Genomic DNA, 23013 nt, shown 5'->3' on the forward strand with positions numbered 1-23013 from the left:
TTTTAAGTACATAAAAAATAATTGTTTTGCGGAATTAGGAATTAAAAACTTATTCTTCTAAAATATTTACAGACGAATAAACTTTTTATTCGAAGAAAGCTTGTTCTTATAATTAAAGAAAAATTAGTTCGCATAATAGTTGCTTGAGAGAATTGTCTGCTTCTTTAAATTTTACATTCGAGAGCATTTCGCTTTTTTAATAGTTACATCAGAGAAATTGTTTTCTCTTAAACGTAACATTGTTAAAAACCTTTTACTCTCTTGAAATTTACAGTACAGAAAATTTGGTAAAAGTTACATTATTGAAAAAACAACTTGTTCTCATAAACGTTACATAAAAGGAAATCTTCCTCTTGTAAAGAAAAGACATTATGTTAGAGAAAAATTTCTTCTTTAGTAAGTTACTTCAGGAAATAATATGCTGTTCTAAAATTTACATTAGTCAAAAATTTGCTCTTCTGAAAGTTAAATTGAAGAACACATGTTTTTTAAAAAGTTACATTGAAAAGAACTCATTGAAAAAGTTACTGCCGGGAAAACTCCCTCGATAAAAAAATACATTATTAAAATGTTGCACCCATATAAATTGCATTAAAAAAAAACTTGCTTCTGTAATAGTTACACAAGAGAAAAACTTATTTTTATAAATGTTACATCATAGAAAGAATTGCTTATGTAATAGTTACTTGAACGAATAATTCGCTATTCTAAAAGCTACATTAGAAAAAAATTTGCTCATCTAAAAATTACATTATTGAAAGAATTACTCGTATAAAAATTACATTCAAGTAAAATTTGCTTTTATTTACGTTACGTAAGAGAAAAACTTGTCCTCATAATAGTTATTTTAGAGAAAAGTTTGACCTTCTGAAAGTTACGTTAGAGAAAAAAATAGCTTGTGAGAAAACGGTTATAGCTTGGTTTGCTGGTCAACAATGAGAAAGCTTTAGAACATAAAGATAAAGAAGTAATACGCAAGCGTTAAGAAAGAGGATTGTGCTGCTTGTGTTTATTCATTTGTCAATGCTACTTACCATTTCCAAATTCCTACAAATACATGAAGGCATATACAAATAGTTTTTATCATTTTTGGTATGTGAACATAAATATCATGTAGGTTACATACAAAAAAACATACAAAGTAAACGAAAGAAAAATTTTACAAAATATTTGAATTCATGCAACTTGTCTAATTATTTCAACATGCAAGACCTAAAGGCACAAGCCTAGCGTGCATATTAAAAATATAAAAGAGTATTTATTTATTTTTTGTAAAAAAATTCATTCACAGCTTTCTTTTGTAAATGCATAATATTATTTTTTTTTTTAGAATCGTAACGATTTTATTAGAAAGTTTTAAAAATATCTTGATTTTGGTAATCGAAAGCCATTAAGTTAAACGTCGAACCAAAAGTGAAAAAAAAATTTTTTTCCTGCATTAATTAAAATCACGAGTCCTAGACGTAACTATCGAATAAAAAATAATAAATTAATGATTTCAGAAATCACATACGCTGTTTCGGAGAACAAAAGGGATTTTTCTAATTAAAAAAAATGCAAAGAGGGAAACGAAATCGATAACAAAAAGATTTTCTTATTGTAAACCTGATTCGAAGAAACACTATGTTGCGAAAAAAGAATAAAACGATATTTTTCCTGCAAGCAGTATATTTTGGTAAGGAAAACAGTTTTACAGAAAAACCAGAAGAGAACAGCAATGCGGGGGAAGATTTTTCTTCGTTATTATTAGTATATGACTTGTTGTGATGTTTCACGTTCGTTTGTCTAAAAATAAATTCATCTAAAAATGGTGTTTGGAAACCAGTGTTTTATTTATTGATTCATTAAATGTAGATTTTAAACGAAAAAAGTGTGGAATAGAGCTTGGTGATTTATCGTGAAATAGTGATATTGTTTTAAATACTACATCAACAGGGGTCTGTTTAGAAGAAATTTGGGTCCGTTGACGGACCCTTCACAAATTATCTTTTTATAATAACGGACCCTTCACAAAATATTTTAATTTAAAAACGAACCCTTCGCAAAATAATTTATCTTTTGATCGGACCCTTCACAAATTTGTTTATCGTCATTATTGTTTTGTTAATCGAATAAATCCTTCCCAGTAAGAGGGGTGGGGGTGAAGAAAGACAAATGCAAACGAACTAAGTTTTGTCTACGGCAGAAGCTCCTTCCTTTATTCGTCCAAAATTAATATTCTGCGTTCAGCAGTATAGGCTACATACTAAATATTTGCATGTTGCATCTCTAAAATAGACGCAGCAATTGCTGTTTATGTTTTAAAATTTAATTTTTTAATTATAATTTTACAGTGTTGAGCATAATCTTGTATGTCTTTACAATTTAAAAACTCCTTGAAAAAGTTTTTTTGCAAAAACGGACCCTATTTGCACAAATTCACAAAAGTGGACCCTGGTTGAAAGAATGTGACTTAACGTTTATTTTTTATTTACAAATTACGAGTAATTTTTTCAAAATTTTACAAAAACGGACCTTTCACAAAATTTCTGGACAGACCCCTGATCAATAATATTTTAGTATTCTCATGATATATTAGCCATATCTTAGACAGAGTGTTGAATCCCAGAGATGAGTGTTTAATTCGGACTCTGATCCCAACTCTAAAAGACTCTAGCACTCAGCGGTAGATGAATCATGGGTTAGAAACCCCTACCGTTGGTCTTCACTTGGGAGGTATCGTGGTTTTCCTACATATACAGCGCAAATGCGGATTAATTCCAACTCTAGTTTTGTCTGAATGCTTTATCCAGAAACTCCCTTATCTTCTTGATTGTGATCAAAATTATAAGGTTAAGGAGTCAAGCATTGATAGCCGCAAACCTAAAAAAGTGCAGACCGTTCAACACAAGTTATAAAATTGAATAAAATAAATGTTAACTGTATGACAATCATCGATATCATTATCTGCAACACTATTTTCTGAATGCGTAAATGACGTAAGTATTATCGACAAAGATAATTATCGAATCCTATATTATTCTGAATATCGATAAATTTCATTTGAATTATGATTAGTTTAGTATGAAAAATATGAAATATATTTTAACGAAATCTTGCGGTGTTAAAATTTGAATACCAGCCAGTAGTAGTATCCAATAGATAGATTATATTACATTAATATTTTAATCCAAGCAATATAATTTTGAATTTGTATAGTTAATTTAACTGAATACAAATTACTTATGTTAATTTAACTAAATACAAATAATTTAACTAAATACAGTTAAAGTTAATTTAACTAAATACAAATTACTTATGTTAAAGTTTTTTGGAAATTTTAATGTTTTGGTTATTCTAATTAAACTGTACAAATATATTGAAATAAAAATATTCTTGAAGCGTATGTTTATGTAAAATTGGAAACTATAAATGCAAATTGTTCTAGGACATGAGAGCTTATTATATAATTATTTCAAAATTGCTTATAAATTCTACTAACAGATAAATGCCCTTATACATTTAAAGAGAAATTTATTTTGAAATATTGTATCAGCTATAGTATTTTATCAGCTAATATATTTCATAAAATTTAATTTTATTATTATTTTTTTAAATACTCGAGATTTTATGGTGATAAAATTTGGCAAATCTGGTACCTTAAGGCATGGTATAAAAACTAATTACTTGGTTAAATTTACTTTTCAGTTTTGTATTTTTTGCTAAATGTGTAGTAAGAAGGACTACCGGGAAACCGTTTCATAAAAATGAAAAATTAATAAGTAAATGTTTTAAATACCTTGTATTCCATTAATATTATTCTTTGATACAAAAGAAAACCATTTGATCTGCCTCTTACAATAACTTAAAGAAAATTTTTCAAAGAAAAAATTCACAAATTAAATTTTAAAAAATGAAAAATTACCGTAAAAATTATTTTAAGAAATTTTCATTTTAAAAATTAAATTATGAAAACTATCTAAAACTGCGTGAAATACAGTAATTTGATAGTACATTGATTTTGCTTATTGTTAAAATGAAATAGATGTTTAAACATGAAAATTATTAAAGAGGACAGTTAAATAATTAAAGAGCAAATTCTAATACAGATATTCTTCCACGTGTTTTTAAAGTTACTGTATAAAATACTTACGTATTTTTATACCATTAAATGCTTAAAAGTAAACTTTAACCTAAGATAATTCCATGCTACAAATAACTAAGTAAATATTCATCATTTTTTATTATTTCATTTAATAATAGTCGAAAAAATTTTCGATTTTAAGGTATATAGTTTTTTACATATAATTTTAAAAATAATAATTTTTCTGAGAAATCAAATTTTAATTTCAAATTCAATTCATCAAATTTAATTCAATCAAATTTAATTCAAAATCAAATTTTTTTTTTTTTTGAATTCATGATTCGGATAAGTCTGTTTTTGTGTCTGGTTTTGTAACTTAAAATATCGCCTTAACTATGTAACTTAAAATATAATGTAACTAAGTATAATGTGTTAATGTAACTTAAAATATATATTTTCAAAAAACTGTAGCTTTTCTCCATATTGACTTTTTGCACCATTTTCAAACTAAGCGTAGACAGCGCTGGCTTTAAATAAGCTAAACTTGACCTAACAGTCATGTGTAACAGTTGCAAACTCACAGCAGTTATAAATATAGCAAATTATTCGCAAAAAAGTATCATTTCATATTTCGACGGAGCCTTCGAAAACCAGCAATAAGAACCTCATATATCGTTATGCGGAAAATCTTTCCCTGGTATTTTTTTAAGCAGAAAATATTTTATCGTTTCCGTATGCCCTGGAATTTATTTTATTAAATGTGACAATTGGGTACTTGCACTTCAAGAAGAAGAAGACCTCCCTTACCCATACATGTGACCTATGACGTCAGCGCCAGCTAATCTCTATCAGCAAAATGGTGTATTAAAGTTGTGGTAAGTTTCTCTACATAAGTTAGAATGTTATTTAACGATAAGTTGATTAAATAAAGAGCCTGTATCTCACATCGAATGAGTTGAAATATAATTCTTTCTCCTCTGCTTCTTTTACTTAACTTAGATTTATTATTTGTTTATGTACTTAATTGCAACCGTTTTTTTTTGTTTTGTTTACCTGGCAACTTCGATGTATAGTTGGTTTGTTTATGTTCCGTATGACTTCCTGTCTGTCTTTGTGCTAAGTCTCTGTGTAAATAAATATAGTAAAAGAATTGAAATCTTTAAGATAGAATCATCGTGAAAGAATTTAGATTGGCCACTTAAGAGAATTGATACTTAACTGGGTGGCTTACTCGAAATAGAATGGAAAGAACAGTTGCTAAAGTAAACAAATGCCACGTTTCAACAACCAATCAGGATCGAGATACCCACACTACGTCACTTGCAGGTATTCCATTTTTTATGTTGGCACACTATCTGAGTACAATATCATTTTGTCGGGTATTACGAATTACAATTATTTATATGAAAATTTATGTTTGAAATACTATATTATTGCGCGAAGTAGATTTTTAGAACTCAGGGAGGGATTGTTTATGAGGAGATTAATATATATTTTTTCGAAAATTAAATAATCATAATAATCTTATGCGAATTTTGTATTTTTTTCATTTACGGCACCCATTTTCCGGTTGATTACAAACATTATTAGTTAAAAATAAGAACTTATGCTACTATCACTATCTGTAGTATAAATATTCTTTATGAAAAGTGTAAAAGTGCAGCAAGATAATCAATAGTATTGAAAAATACTGATACTGATATGGGCAAAAAATAGCTTGTTATGAAGTTTTGAAACATTTTTGATATCTTTCAAAACATAAACAAACACTAAAGGGAAAAGATTTACTTAAAAACGCTTATAAACCTAAATACGGCACCAATGTAATACAATGCATAAACCAATAATAATGAAAATCATTAAACTTTTATCGCCTGCTACAAGGCATTTGTGGAAGTTGAAAATATTTCAATTCGTAAAAACTAACATTGAGTATTTATGAGTAAGTATCAAATTGTGTGAAATCAAAAGTTCTGCATAATTACTACTACTTTTAACATTTGAAACTCTAGTCGTCTCCTTTTTTTCGAACATTACAAATTATATAAATGTGAACTGTTCTCTAGAATTTCAGAATTCAGGAATTTTCACGTTTTTCCTAATTAAGTTTTTCATAATTATAACTGTTTTTATCAGTAGAATTTGTATTCGTTTGTTGCCTCCTCTTTCAATAGGGTTATAAACAATATTAACGAGAGCTGCTCTGAAGTTGAGTAATATTATGTACCTTAGTAAAAATAATGCCTAAAGGTTAAAGTTGCTTCGAGTAATTATTGATAAAATTTGAACATTAATTGTTGAACCATATTACTGTTTAAATTATCCCTAACCGTTATATGGTTATAAGTTATATGGCTAAATTATCGAACTTCTTACATTCGGTAACATTATATTATTGTTGAGCTTTAACTATAACATGACTCAATTTAACACCTTATTAAGGTTGCAACAAATTCGCAGGGTTTTATGGTTCATGATATTAGGTTCCAATAAAACCTTGAACCTATATTCCTAACTGTGTTGATATAGTCATCCAAATGTTCCAACTGGTTTAAATTTATTTTACGCACGCTTTTCATTTAAATTGTATCAATGACATAATTTGTTTGATAATTTTACCTTTTATCTTGTTTTCTATTCCAACTTCATAATAGTTTTTCTTCATCTTCAGATGAATAGTTTAAAATTTTTTTCCCCTATATATTTGGTAGTTTATGTCCCCAAATATCCCAATGAAGAGCGAAAAAATGCTTTTTCCTTCTTAGAATTACAAACAGTTTTATATTTAAATTTTGTTAATAAACAATTTTAGTTGGCCTTCAAAAATTTTATAAATGTTTAGATTTTCTCGAACAAGAAGAAAATTACCAGTTACAATTTTTACGAAAATTTTCCTAGTTAATTTCACGGCATACAATATTAATACATGAAATATACAAATATTACTAAATATATTAATACTATATATTTTATATTATATGAATGCATTATATGAAAAAAATACACTCCTGAGACTTGAGCTTTACATAACGGCATGAAATGAGATTTTAACTTACAAATATGTAGTTTGGAGAAAATAAACTCTTAAATGTGATAAAATTCTTTTTAAAAATGCAATTAATGCTTTTATTGAGTTATTTTTAATGATTACACAAAAAAATAAAATAATTAGTTTTTAGCAGCTTTTGCATGATGCAAGATATTTTTATAGGGTATTTAAAAAACGATTTTGAATTTGATTAACATAATTTTTCGAAGCTCTGTCGCCAAAGAAAATAAAAAAGCCACAGTTTAAGTGGCTTTCACTTGAACAAAACTATAATCTTACACTGAATATGCCATATTGCTTTAAAAAAGTATCTGAGTCTTAGAAAAGATAAATAACTAAAATATTATAAAAGTCATTAAACTTATTTAAAGAATCACCAATTCGTCGAAATTTTTCCTTCTAGATAAAAATCATCAAAATCAATGTCTTATTTTAATTTTTGTGCCAACTTTTATAAGCCCAGATGAGGTAGCATTAGACGCAGGGGTGTCAAACTCGCGGCCAGCGGGCCGCATGCGGCCCGAGATGAACATTTTTGTGGCCCAATCAATATATCTGAAGCAAAGTAAAAATAAAATAGAAATGTGAATTAGAAACGAAACCAGCATATAAAATTATAATATACGGATCATTTTAAATTGTCCTCTCGAAAATGTAAAATTCTAATTGACTGAAATGGAGTTCGTTTTACACTAAGCTATCAATTAGTACATAATCAGGTTTATCCTATTATAGCGAGGTAAGTTGGTTATCTTGCTCCAAGGTTCTCAATCAATTCTGGGATTTGAAAGAAAAAATATGTAAGTTTTTAGAAACTATAAATCAAGATACAAGCTTGTTCTCCGATCAAATATGGTTGCAAGATTTATCTTTTATGGTTGATGCAACCAAACACTTATCCGATTTAAATTTATTGTTGCAATGCAAGGATCAGATCATTACGAACATGTTTGACATAATTAAAAAAGCATTCAAATGTAAACTATTTCTTTGGGAAAGGCAACTGAAAAATGAAGATTTAAAGCACTTCCCAAAGTGCAACAAGAACAAATCTAGTTTAGATGATACTGCATCGTATCAAAAATATGCAGAAAAAAATTTCAAATCTTAGACCAGAATTTGAAACAAGGTTTAAAGATTTTAATTCTTTGGAAGACAAATTTTGTTTGTTTTCTTCGATTTTCTCAATAAATATAGACCCAGTACCCAGTTATATGCAAATGGAAGTGATTGAGATTCAGTGCGACTCAAATTTGGAGACAAAATTCATTGAAGTGAATTTCACGAATATTTACCAGCAAGGTTTGAAAATACTCGAAAATTCGCGTATGAAATTAATTCCAAGTTTAGAAGTACTTATCAGTGAGAGCAATTATTTTCTGTTATGAATGAAAATAAATCTCCTGTCCGAAACCGTATTAATAACTCTCACGTTGGGTCAATTTTGAAAGTAATCTCGACCAATAAAATTTCTCCCGAAATAGAAAAGATAATAACAGAGAAGAGATGTCAAGTATCAGGACGTAAACAATAATTTAACTTTATATATCGCTGCTTCAAAACTAAAACGACACATCTGCAGGCATTACACGTTTGCAGATGTGTCGTTTTAGTTTTAAATCAGCGATATGTTTATTACAACTCAAAATAAAAATATTTATTTCCATGAACATCGATTTTTTTTGCGGCCCACCTAAAGTTAAGCATTGTTTATTTGGCCCAAGTTAGCTGTTGAGTTTGACACCCCTGCATTAGAGTATATATTAGAGTATATATTAGAACATATAGTATATATTAGAGCATAAATATTTAAAAATTAGACCGCTAACGCTTTTCATTTTCTCAAAACTGACTTTTTTCTATATTGACGTCTTGCGCCATTTTCAGAATAAATATCGTTTGCTATGGAAGAAGATATAACTTGACATAACAGTCATGAATAACTGTCGCAAACTCACATCAGTTATGAAAATAGCATATTTTTTGCATAAAAAAGGTATAATTCCACGCGATTACAAAGCCTTAGAAAAACAGTCTTAACAACTTAATCTAAATTTAGTACATACATGTATATGAAGGTATCAATTGTTTTTTTTTTTTTTGGGGNTTTTTTTTTGGGGGGGGGGGGAATTTTCACCATTAGATCAACAGTTAATTTTAATTAATTTTTTCGATATCAAACTAATTAAGAATAATAGCAGCATTTAAAATGCATCAAATATTTTCAAGCAAAAAAGAGTGAAAATGAAATTCAATTTTTAAAACTAGAGAAATGTTTCTACTAAACAATTTACGAATACAATATGTGGACGCATACCAGTAAGAATTAATACAAGCTTGAAAAGCAATCGTATAGCTTCATTTCGTATTCTATACAAAATCGTAATTTACATACAGAAAAGCAGCCATTAATGCGAAATAAGCAGCTTAAAATGTGTTAAGCAATCTTTTTAGTTCATAACAATAAATTTTATAAAGTGTGCAAAGTATGTTAAAACAAAAGAACATGCAAAGTATACATATGAATACTATTTCTTTTTTATTTATGTTTTTGCATATTTGTAAGAAATTAAATCTATAGCAATATTTAGAATTAATGCAACGGGCTTATAAACTGACTCTCTTACTCTAAGTATGTAAGAATAATATTTTCTAATTCATTTATAGTAATAAAAGATAATATCGAGTTTAGGAGATTAATAAAATATGGTTGTCATCAAAGTTAAAAAATTTTATCTAATAAAACTTTTAATAATACTTGTTTCCCAGAATCATAACAAAATTAAAAGTCGGATATATCTGGAAATAAATCTCTCAGTGTTTGTATAGCATAAAAACTTTTTATCGAATTTGTGATAGTCGTTAACTAAATCTTCGTTGCTTGCTGTCTGATTTTTTGCTGTATTCTGTACAGGGTGTTTCAAAAAGGATTCCCTGTATATATTTTATATTCTTGTAAAAAAGGAATTAAAAAATGATGCATATTACAAGTAACAAAATCATATTAAAAGTGAGAAAAAAAACTTTCAAGCTCTACATCATTATTATTTGGAACAACAAGATCAAAGAAAGAATAAAAGTTCTTAAATGCCAAATTATTCGAATTGGACTGGAATGAATTTGGTTGAAAACTTAATTAATATCAGTACTAGATCATTTTCTTCTTCTTCTTTTTGATTTAAACTTTAAGGAACTTCTGAGCCCTAATGTATAGTGCGCAAAAATAGAAAACAGACCACCCTGAGAAACTTCTGATCTAATGATCAGATTTTCACGTTCTAAGACTCAATCTTAAAGGTTCGAGGGGGGGACCTTAAATATGCTAATTAATTAGTGCACACGATATTTGGAGTTACGAAATTAGACACAAAAGCGTACCTTCTCTGTATAAACATGCCTTTTGTCGATGTGTTCGGATTTTTGACACCCAAATTTTAGGGGGTAGCCGCAATCTGAGAAATATAGTCCCACTGGTTTGGTCAGGAGAGCAGTCTAAAGCTTGGACCTCTTAATGATAATTTTATTTTTTGCTTATCTCGCCATATCTCGAGAACTTTTTAAGCGAGTCAAAAGAAAAATTCACACAATTATAAAATTTGTTCGACCAAAGATAATTTCATTTGAAATATAGCTTTTAGTAAAGATTTATTATTTTTTATTAGTTTGTTTAATGATAGTCAAAAACATTTTGAATTGTAAGGCATGCAATTTTTACACAATTTTAAAGAATTCAATTTTAAATGACAAAATATGAAAATCGTTCAAATCGATCAAATCGTTCCTGAGAAATCGAATTTTAAAAATACGACTTTTTCAAAATTCGATTGCTTAGAAAATATTTGACCAACTTCACTCAAATTTTGTATTTTGCCATCCAAAATTATATCCTTAAAACTAACTTAAACAATTGTATACCTCTCAATTTGAATTTTTTTTAAACTATTATTTAATAAAATAATAAAAAAGAATAAATATTTGCTAAAATTCACTTTTTGCTTGTTATTACTTTCGAACAAACTAATTTTATAATTGTGCCCAAAAAAAAATTCCTTTCGCTTAAAAAGTTCTCGAGATATGGCGAACTACGCAAAAAGTAAAATTAACATTAAGGGGTCCAAACTTTGCATCACTCTCCTGACCAAACTACGGGGACAATACTTCCTAGATTGCGGCTACCAACTATATTTTGCGGATCAGGAACCCGAATCTGCTGGAAAAAGAGGCATTCTTATTTAGAGAAAGTACTTTGAGTCTGATTTCGTAACTTAATATATCAGCACTAATTTATTAGTATATTTGAAGTAACCTTCATTAAAAACAAGTCTTAGAACGTGAAGATCCGATCATTAGATCATAAGTTATTCAAAGTAATTCCTTTTTTAGTCGCTCTGTACATAATACTTCACTGTACATACTGCTATTATATTTAAATTTTTATAGAAATTTATAAGACGTGACGAAAAACCCGTATACGCGTACCGCAGATTTTTATTAAATTTAAATATTATTAAATAAGTTTAAAACATTTAAAAACATTCAGAAAAATTTTAATGACATTGTTTGACAAAACTTACACAAAAAAAAGTTTATTTAATCATAGTAGAAATAACAATAACAATAAAACAACAAGGAAAAAAAATTTTTTTTTTTAACTATTCCTTAGTGTGACACAAATTTAATATTTTACGCATTTAAACATATAAAATACAATATAAATACAATACAATACAATATAAAATTATAAAGGCTTTTTAATGAAATTATAGAGGGTAATAGTATGGAAGAAAACCACAGTTTAAATGAAGAAAAGAAAAGTTGTTTAATTTTATATGAGTTTTGTTAAAAGTAACTATTTTTAATGAATACTAAAAAAACTTTTTTGTTTCTTTTCGAAGTTAATAACTATTTTTATATCAAATACACGTTAGAGAGAGTCAATTTAAAAACCCTTTTAATCTAATAAAATCTAAAAGCTCTAACACAATGCATAGAATAAGTAATAAAACAAGATGCTATAATAGAAATTATTGATATAAACATAACAAAAGTATTGAATGGTAAACTCGTAGAGCCGTAATTGTTTTAATTATTCTTCCAAGTATTAAACTTGTTTCATTGTTTTTTTATAACAAAAATTTTATAATAATAATAGAAGAAAGAGCTTGTGTGTATTTGTATCGCTTATAAATCCAAAAAGGCCAAGAAATGTTTTAAAATTTGGTCAGGTGGTATAAAAGGAAATTTTAGCCACATCCTGAAAATTATTTAAAAATTTTAATCAGCCAGTCCTGGAGGCCAGTTTGAAAAATGAGTTTTTCTCAAAGGTTAATTATCGTTCTTATAAACAAAACTGTAGATGATTCTGTTTCTTTTATTCAAATATTTCAAAGACAACATCAGTTACTTACAATAAATAATCAAAATTATGGAATTATTTTCAGGTTTAGTTGTTGTGTCAATTGGTATATGAGCAATTCTACAAGTAAACGCCAATTAGGCGGCCAAAAAAAAAATTTAAAAAATTTTGGGGGGGCATGCTATTTCTACATGAATTTTCTTCTTTTTTATACCCTAAAAAAGCAAGAAAAAATATTAAACATGAAATTTTTTCTTTGTGACATACTTTAAATGACAAAATACCAATTTTGAATTTTTCCCGATTTTTTCAATTTACGAACTTTGATTAAATTTTTTTATTTTTGTTTTTTATACTAAAATATAATCTTATAGTATGAAATCTCTATAAATACATTTTAGAGAGGCATTATAATAATATTATATTTATGTAAAAATCGTTTTATCTGAATAAATGGCCAAGATTTATCTGAGTGTGTCAGAAAGAGTATGTCGCATTTAAAGTATGTCACAAGGAAAAAAATCCATGTTCACGATTTTTTCCTGCCTTTTTAGGGTGTAAAAAAGAAGAAAATTCATTTAGAAATAGTGTGCCCCCTGAAAAAATTGTTATTTTTTTGGCCGCCTAATTGGCGTTTATTTGTAGAATTGCTCATATGCCTTTTAGTTTTATGTATTATTTCTTAGTGTTGATTAATACAGATTAATAGATTAATTTTTTTTTACCCCGTACGAAGAACGGGTATTCAGCTGGTATTATTTAATTCTTGTGACAAATTTTATTCTACATTGATCTCATTTTAATTTGACCCATAGAGAAAAATATTTTTCATTAAATATTTGTTAAAAATGAAAATGAGACAAAACAATATTAGAAATCTAAAAAAAAAAATTTATATAGTACATTCTTTTGAGAGCACCATTCATTTAGAATTGTATTACATTCACTTAAATTGCATGGTGAAGCCTCTACTAAATTTTGTAGCACTTATAATATTTCATTTTTCCGTAAGGATTTGAACCTTTTTTTTTATGAAAAAATAGGTTTTTTAACTGTGAGACTACAGAGCAAAATATTTTACGTACGCTTAACAGCTGACCCAATTTTGGGTTTACGACTACTAATGTTCAACTCGGTAGCCTTGTAATTTTGAACCCAATCCCTAAGGCAAGGAAACTCCTGGATTAGTATCCCAAGAAATATGATGTGTTATGGTACTCGACAGATTTCAAGTGCATCAGTCATCATTCACTGCACGAGGAGTCCTCGACCGAGGGGATCGAACCCATGACCACTTGGACATGGACCCAGTGCCCTACCAACCAGGCTATCCTAGTAATTTATATAAATAAAAGTACCTGAGTTTCAAAGGCAATCGACGTAACAGTTGATAATATTAAAGCTTCCTTAGTGGCATACGATAACAGTTCCGGTCATGGTTTCCCAGATAATTTTTATTCCTTATGATGTGCTCTACTTAGAAGTTTGTCGCAACATTTATTGGACACCCTGTATATTAAGATTTAAGTCGCCACATCTTACCTTTAGAATTGAATATAATAAAACTTTAAAGTTACCAGAGAGATAAACATAAAAAAAATATTTATGATTTTTGTGGAAAGTTGTAACTTAAATATACTAAGAAAAATTCATTGTAAAGGAACGTAACAAAATAGACTGCAACTAATATTGCTTTATTGCTTTCTTTCTCATCTCATTTCGTAAATCTTTTACTTTACTTCTGACATGAAATTTAGAAAATAAATCATTTTAGAAAAGCACAAAGGTAGTTTTTTGTGCTTGGCTCTCTTTTACAAATTTTCTATTTTTACCCTTTACATAATATATATTAAAAAATCTTATCTTAGAGTACTGCAGTAAAACGTGCAAAGACCAGAATCATTTTTGGTGTTGGAAAATTTTGTTTGTTTTTTGTGTTGTTCATAAATCTCTTATAGTTTCTTGCTGGCGTGAAATTAAAGAAAATCATAAAACACTATAAAATTTAGTAATATTAGCAATTTTTGTGCTCTCTTCTATTAATCTACAAAATTAGTTTTATAACATAAATTCTAAAACAAGAGCTTATTTTAGAGGATAAATAAAACCGAAACCACTTTTTGCTCATCAAACATTTAATAGATCTCCGAGTTCACCATTTGGGTTTTTCAAGATTCTGAAATGTGACTTACGTAAACTTCTTCCCACTGACTGACGTAGCGGACCAACCTGGACAACCTGAGCAACCGGAGAAGGGAGAGCATCTTAGCCAACCGCAAAATTCGCAGAGCTCTGCCTGCGTGTAGTATCTGATAATTCTCCTGATAATCCTGATTAAAGATTAGAAATATATAGTCCAAAGGGATGGAACTTAACAAATCCAGGAAAAACCACGTTCGCAAATAATGCCTGGCAATTAATCCTGGATCTAGGATCACCTGTTCTGAATTATCCTGATTCATGATACCTGAAAGATAATAAAAAAATATTAAACCTAGCTTATCAGCTGATTGACATGGATTATTCGTTAAATAATCCATTCGTTAAATAATTATAAAATAAAAATTTATAAAATGAAAGTACATAAGTTGACATACTATAGATTCTGTTCTATAAACAAGAACTTTTCTTCGGTACCTAAACTTCAAATGGAAAACATTTGACATTCATTTTAATTCGACGTGCAAACACTAAAGAAGGTTCTTGTTTATAGTACTGAAACTATAGTATGTCAATTTATGTACGTTTTCACGGTTGTTTTTTGCTTTAGTCTTACAAGTAACAAACAATTGAAATATATTTGTACCTATTTCATTTTTTTTTAAATATTGAAAAATATATAAATGACATTACATTAATTTCCTTAATGGGATACCCGCAAGTGACGTAGTGTGGGTACCTCGATCGTGATTGGTTGTTTAAACGTGGCATTTGTTTACGTTAGCAACTGCTCTTTCCATTCTATTTCGAGTAAGCCCAGCCCGTCAAGTATCCATTTTCTTAAGTGGCACATTTTTCTATTTTCTAACAGCATTCAGTCACAAGAATTTCAATTCTTTCACTATATATTTCTTACTTAACACAAAGACAGGCATGAAGTCACGTACGACATAAAAAAACTAATTATGCATCGAAGTTGCCAGGTACACAAAACAAAAATATGTCATGTGTTACCATAAAATACATAAATAAATAATAAATCTAAGTTAAGTAAAAGATGTTAGACGAGACAGAATTATATTTTAACAAATTCAATGTGCGATACGGCGCTGTACTTAATTAACTTCACGTTAATTAACATTTTAACTTATGTGGAGAAACTTAGCTCAACTTTAATACGCCATTTAGCTTATAAACGAGCAGCTGACGCTAGCGTCATAGGTCATATGTGTGGGTATCTGTGATCTTCTTCTTCTTGAAGTACCCAATTGTAATAATATTTTAAACCATTTGATTATTTGTATCTTAGTTTATAAAGTAATTAATGATTGATTCTATCAAATAATACCTTGTTTGTTTGATTATAAACTTGATTCTTTTAGGTAGCGGAAAATAAATAAATAACATTGTATTATTTCGTTAGATTTATATTAAGTGTGCAGAAACGTTACCGCAAAAATCTGATTTTCATTTTTAAGAGTGACCAGAAGGTAGTGGCCAGATTATCTAGGTAGTTTGAAAAATGAAGCAATTTTGTAGACTTTATCGAATCTCCTTAGTTAATCTAAAAATTAGCTTGACAATTTGCAGGATAGCTGGTTTATAAACTGTAGCGGTAACGGTTATGTTATTACTTTAAGTATAACACTTTTAGTTTTATTTTATTTTTTAACTATACTTAACATTTCTTTTTAAAACTATAGTTTTATGTATAACACTTATAGTTTAGTTATGTTAAAATTTCTATAGTCTTAAGAATACAAAGTGAATATATTTTATTTTATATCTGTTATTTAAGCTTTTTATTATGATAGGACAATAACAATATATTATTTTTTTATTTAAACAGATAATTGTTCATCTATAGTCTGAATTTTCGTTAGTAAATATTGTTATCGAATACAGTATTTTCTCCACTCTAGAATTATTGAAATTTACATGTAAGCAAGTAATTATTCCTATTGTCAAAATCCCCACCTTTAACCAGAATTTTCACTTTTAAAGCATTGTTGACACTGTTGAGTTATATATTACACCATTTTACCCACTCAAGACTGATGTATTTGTACCTTTAAACATAACTAAGTAATTATTTCCATTATTGAGTAATCCCCTATAGACTGAACTATTTTGACTCAGTTATTCATCCCACTAACAAATTACCCGCTTATAATCCATATTCATTTTAATTATTTTTAAGTTGCTGTTAATATTGATATCAAACTATCATCCACACAATATAAGTTATTATCCTTACAGTATTTACGTAATTTTTCCTCCATCTAAAAAATCACAAGCTTTCTGACCAGTTACTATTAATTAAATTTATATCACAAACATAACATTCCTTTTGAATAAATATTAAAATATTTCAAAATGTTTTACATATAGCACTGCATCTGTATAATATTTGTTTCATTATTTATTTTATACTCAGGATCATATTTGTTTTATTCTTTAAAATCCAACCGGAAAGCTTTTAAAGCAACTACTTCATTTATTTAAATTGTTAAGTAAAACAGATTCGAGTTGTATCTTCAACATTCTCAGAGGGCAAAATCGTTTTCTTTTCGCGCCACTCAGTAGTAACAGTGACGTAGTTGATTACGTCAGACGATCAGCTGATGCCAAGGCAAACGATCGGGGGAAAAGGTCGTCTCCCACTCAAATCCGGGTATCGAATGGTCCGCAACAGTCTGCCCTAAAAAGAATTTCACTTTGCTCAATTCTCGCCCACTTCACCTGATGTTTGTGGAAATAAATCTATTTATTTTAAACCTTAAATTCATTAATCGATTATAATATTAAAATTACGGTTTTAATTGTGGTGGATAAAGAGGGAAGAAACAAAAAGACGTGAACTTACTCATTAAAAATGCATTTCCTCAATGAAGTTAAAGTTATAAACATAATCTTAGAAAAAATAAATATTCATAACGGGTTTCCTTTGAGCTCATTCACCAAAGAGAATAAAAAAAAGCTACTTTCAAAGTGTCTTAAATTCTCTGTAAAGCTTTAACTTTAAATTTTGTAATACTACTTTGCTTAAAAGAATGACATGGGCTTTAGAACAGATTAATAGCTTAAGGCTGTTTTTCTAAAGGCTAAATAGTCACATTGAAAACATTATTTTAGCGAATAATGTGCTACTATTATAGTTTTTGTGAGTTTTTAACAGTTATTTATGACTGTTTGACTAAATTTTGCCTATTTTTAGCCAGCGTTTTCTATGTTTATTATGAAATTAGCTCAAAATGTCTATATAAGGAAAAGTTACTCTAAAATTACTCCAACACTACTTCGTCTGGGCTCATGAAAGTGCAAAATACTGTGAATTATTAATTGTTTCTAATGATTTTCGTCTGAAAAAATCTCACCAAATCGGAGATTTTTATAAAAATCATTTTTAATAATATTTAAGCTATTTTTATGTCCTAAAACTTATAGACTCCTTTACGGCAAGATGGATAGTTTTACCTCTAGTTTAAGATACTTTGGTGACTTTTTTTTATTTTCCTCGGCAAAAGAACTTCATAAAACACCTTTAAACATTTTAAAAGTTATTAAACTTTTAAAAAATTGCCCATTTGGCGAAATTTCATCATTTAGATGAAAAATCATTAAAATCAATGAATAATACTTCTCAGTTTTTGCAAGTTTTTTGGAGTTCAAACAATTCAGCAGAGTAACTTTCCAATTATTTAAAAATTAGATTGCAAACGCTTTTTTACTCTCATTAAAATGTGGCTTTTCTTCATATTGTTATGGATTTGTAAATATGTGAATAATTTTGTAAATATTCTCCGGTTATTATGCTAAATATCTCTGACGGACTCTAAATAAACAGGTAAATTAGAAAACTTGCAAGAAAATCGCGTAATTCTAACGTAATTTAAAGAGAAAATAATGCTTAATGCATTTCTGTCGACTTTGCGAAAATTTTGGTGACTTGGCTACACTTGAAGACCATTTTGGCGACAAAATGATAGTTCGGAAAAATGTAGAGTTTCGAAGAGAGATGACTAATATGTACTGAGTTATGCAATAATTGTCTAGAATCATGTCGAAAGTTTCAGAGTTAAGTTGCCAAGCCTATATAAGTAGGGAGAGGAGTAGTAAAGAACATTAGTCTGTTTGTGACTGTAATGGTGTTTTGATTGGTGAGTTTCTTGTTCCGTCTGAGGTTACAAAACCTGTGATTTGTTATATACTAGCCAGTTATTCGTACTGTAATCGAGTGCTAAAAATTGCTGAATTTTCCGGAAGATTCTACTAATAAATTTTTAAGAGTTTTAAGGACTGTTTTATTCATCTCCAATCGACACGAACCCCTGTGCTCGGTACAATATCTATGTTCTGCTCTATTTAGATAATTATCATAGAGGGCGCTGGCTAAAGATGAATTAAACTTCACCTAGGAGTCATGAATAACTGTTGCAAAGTCACGAGACATTTGAAAATAGCATATTATTTTCTAAAAAACGTTATTTTATGTGATGACAGAGACTACGACAAAAACGTTAGTGGAATCTGATATGTAGTATCTATTCTGACATAACAATTACTGAAAAATATTGTTATAGGAGTAACAATTCAATCAAAGCAGTAATTTGAAGGTCCTGCAAGTAATTTTAACTTCAGTGATTTGATTATAATTTTCTATTTTTCTTTCGAAAGAGAGGATTTATGTACTTTAAAGAATAGGCCTTGTAATTTTAAACCCAATCCAGAAGACAAATCAACTCCTGGATCAAGTATTGGGAGAAATTTACCGTCGTGGTGGACTTTTTGATGAAACTAATCTGCATTTGCGTTACATGGAGAGGGAGACCACGAAAAGCCCCTATGGTTAGCCTGACAGCAAGGGGACTCTAACACATGATCCGTCTACCACTGAGGATATTTTAGGTCAGCACTGTGGGTGGTAAGTGCCATGTGTGGAACTCGAATCTCAGCCGTTGCTGGAATCGAACCCGGGTCACTTCGTTTTGAAGCGAATGCTCTATCCCTTGAGGTACCACGACTCCTTATATCTGGTTTGTCGCTTGCAACCTATATCAGGTCAACATGCTTATAGCTCTGTACTGAGATCAAAACTTGCCCATTTAAAAAAATTTAAATTTGCTGCAAATTTACGATACCAGTTGTAGGGAATAAGGCATATAGTTTGATACATTTGCATTTAAAGGTTTGGTTGTGATATTTAAATAATCATAAAAATTGTAGTGTCAAGTGCGTCCAAGTTCTTATATTGTTAATGAAAAAAGTTCTTTAGTATGAGAAAAACCCGTATTAAAACCTGCATTAAAACCAAACACCCATTTAAATAAAATGCATAATACAGCAGATTTTGTAAAAACAGCAATTAATCATTTATTTAATAGTTATTGATACTTACGTAAATAAATGATAGATAAGGTTACTTTTTTTGTTCAAACAATGAAAGTAGTTCTTCATTCCAAACGATATGATGACAAAAAACTTTCCAATATACTTATTCTAAATATTGGCTTTTCCAGATACAAAAAAAAAAGGAAAAGGATATTGTGCAAGCTGACAAAAGAACTCGAAGGCAATGACAGCGGTTTGGGTGGGGGGAGGTGGGGAAGAAAGAAAAAATTCTTCATCTTTAACATGTTGATGATGAAGGAGTGCTCAATTTGTCCAATTTAATGAACCGAATCAATCGTCATGGCCTCCCCGTCATGTGGCCACCCTTTTGGAGGTCATCGATTAAAACCTCTTGGATCGATTTCACGGTTACAGTTTTCCATCCACCTCTTTCGATACGAGGGATTATTTGGTCAAAAGTCGCACATTATTCGCTTGCTTTTCGTTTACTTTCGTTTTTCTTTTTCGGTATATCGTATGAATTCCGTTCAACCAATCACGGCTTTCTTTGGTTTTTACTTTTATTCCAATGGGAAACAAGATTCGAAAAAAAAGGTAAAAGGAAAGACAGATGAAATGTTCCTGTTATTGATTTTTAAAAAGTTCTTTTTTAAAAAAACTCGTTGGTGGTCATGTTTTATAAGCATATTCAAATGAGCTTGGTTATAATTTGTTCTTTGCATACTTTTTTTCGTTTTTATAAATATGAAAAGGAAACAGTTGTTCGGGGTTTTGGAAGTTCGGATAAAATGATTAATGTGACATTTTTTTTTAATCGTTTTGAAAATAATAAATTTTTATCGTTTGGCTTAATGTATAATTGCTTTCCACGTTACAAAATTCGTTTGGTTTATATTTTTTGATGCGATTAGTTCGAATGAAATAAAACGACGCGAATAAAGCACAAATAAACGTACAAAATTTTGGTATTTTTATTTGTGCTTCATTCATGTTAATCATTCGAAGCGAAGTATACCCTATCATCATTTGGCAATTAATATGTTTTACCTTTCTTACTAAAATATTTATAATCACTTCATTAGTAAATGTTGGTGGAATGTATGAGAGGGAAAAAATAATGGGAAAAAGAAGTCACGAGCTTATAAATTAGTGAATAAATGAATGAGAAAATAAACCATAGAAATGAATATTCGAATACGGTTAATTAATTATCAACGATTTGTTTTTGAATATAAAAATTAATTTAAATAAAGAAACTGGAACTTATATAATAAATAAATGAACTAAAGAATAAATTGAGTGGAAAAATTAAATTAATGATGAAATGAATAATTAACTTGATAAATGAATCAGGAGAACAATAAAAGCATATTTATATTGATAAATGAATGCGATAATTTTTTTAACAGCAGACACTGAACACTCGTTCTTCGCCTCGGAAGATACCGGAAGTGCTGCTCTTTAACGCTACCTGGTGGGCAACTGTGAACCTAAATCAGGAAGGGGAGCAATACTACTCACGCCACACTGCCACAGATCCCCGTTCATAGGATGGGCAACATTCACACAACAGAATAGAACACACAGAGAGAACATCCCTGTGCGGGATTCGAACCCGAAACTTAGCAGTGAGGCACACTAACAGCTCGGCCATCTGATCGGCATGAAATAATATATAAAGGCAAACTTTTCCTTGAAATAATATTTTCAAGGAAAAAATGAATGAGGAAAAACATAAAAAGGAAGTAAATAAATGAATGAAAACCCGATAGCTTAGTGGTAAAGGTATTGAACTGTCATTGTGAAGAACTGGGGTTCAATCCCTAGTGGCAACTTAAGGCCGACCCAACTACAAATTGATGAGTACTTGCTCTTCTGGAAAGTAAATACGACGATTTTGACCACATTGTCGCAATTATGCCATTAGTCACGAAATTGTAGAACGTTAACCTCCGTAGCCTCCCAAGCCCACAACGAGCTGTTATGGTAATGCTTCAAATGAAGAATGACATCAAAAAAATAAATAAATAAAGGAATAAAAGAATAATAAAAATCAATAAAAGATTAAGTATTTATATTCGGCTTAAGTAAATTATTCTGAAATAAAAGTTAGAAAAAATACTGTAATTAATGAATAAATAAATGAATAAATTGAGTGGAAAACCTAACTAACGATTAAATTAATAAAGTAATAATTAAATCGATAAATGAATCATGAAAACAATAAAAATATATTTAAATTAATAAGTGAATTAGAAAATCAATAGGGTATCGTTGAATGAAAAAATGAATAAAAAAATAAACAAAGGAACGAATAAATGAATAATGAAATCAATAGAAAAACTAAATGAATAAAGGAAAAATGAAATCAATAAATAATCATAAATGGATTATTCAACGGATTAGGAAATAAATGCTAGAAAAAAGACAATAATTAATGAATGCAAAAAATAAACTAAGGAATAAAATGAGTGAAAAACTAAACAAACAGCGATATCAATAAAGGATTAATTAAATTGATAAATAAATCATGAAAGCAATAAAAGTATACTTAAATTATTAAGTGAATGAAAAAATCAATAATGTTCCATTGAATGAAACAATGAATAAGGAAGTGAACAAAAGAACGAGTAAATGAATTATTAAATCAATAAAAAAAACTAATCGAGTAAAGTAGTTCTAAAAATAATAATAATTAATTATGAAGGAGTTATTTACTATTATTATTTTCATGAAATGAATGCTTAAAGAAGACAGTAACTGTTGAATATAATTACTAATGAATAAAATAAGTAATAATTAAATAAATGGTGAAATAAGTAAAGGATTAATTAAATTAATTGAAGAATCATGAAAGTAATAAATGAACATTCAAAGGAATTAATGGATAAAGAGTTCAGTAACTGAATCCTTAAACGAATGAATATATAAATAAAAAAATCAAGGGAGTTATTAAATTAATTAATAAGTGATGTAATTAAAAAAGAAATTAACAACTAATTAATGAAATAGATTAATGAATCACTAAACTGA

At 28.7% G+C, this 23013-nt stretch overlaps 1 protein-coding gene across 2 annotated transcripts in view; it reads right to left on the minus strand.

Moving 5' to 3' along the window:
- Positions 1 to 23013, minus strand: part of LOC107441634 (potassium/sodium hyperpolarization-activated cyclic nucleotide-gated channel 2-like) — a 107333-nt gene that overhangs the window by 21023 nt on the left and 63297 nt on the right. For both annotated transcript variants that reach the window (XM_016054976.3, XM_071179010.1), the window contains exon 6: positions 14661 to 14935. In XM_016054976.3, the coding sequence (XP_015910462.2) occupies positions 14661 to 14935 (275 nt within the window). The remainder of the gene's footprint in view (positions 1 to 14660; positions 14936 to 23013) is intronic.

The sequence above is a fragment of the Parasteatoda tepidariorum genome, chromosome 3 (assembly GCF_043381705.1).
Source record: "Parasteatoda tepidariorum isolate YZ-2023 chromosome 3, CAS_Ptep_4.0, whole genome shotgun sequence".
Taxonomy (NCBI): domain Eukaryota; kingdom Metazoa; phylum Arthropoda; class Arachnida; order Araneae; family Theridiidae; genus Parasteatoda; species Parasteatoda tepidariorum.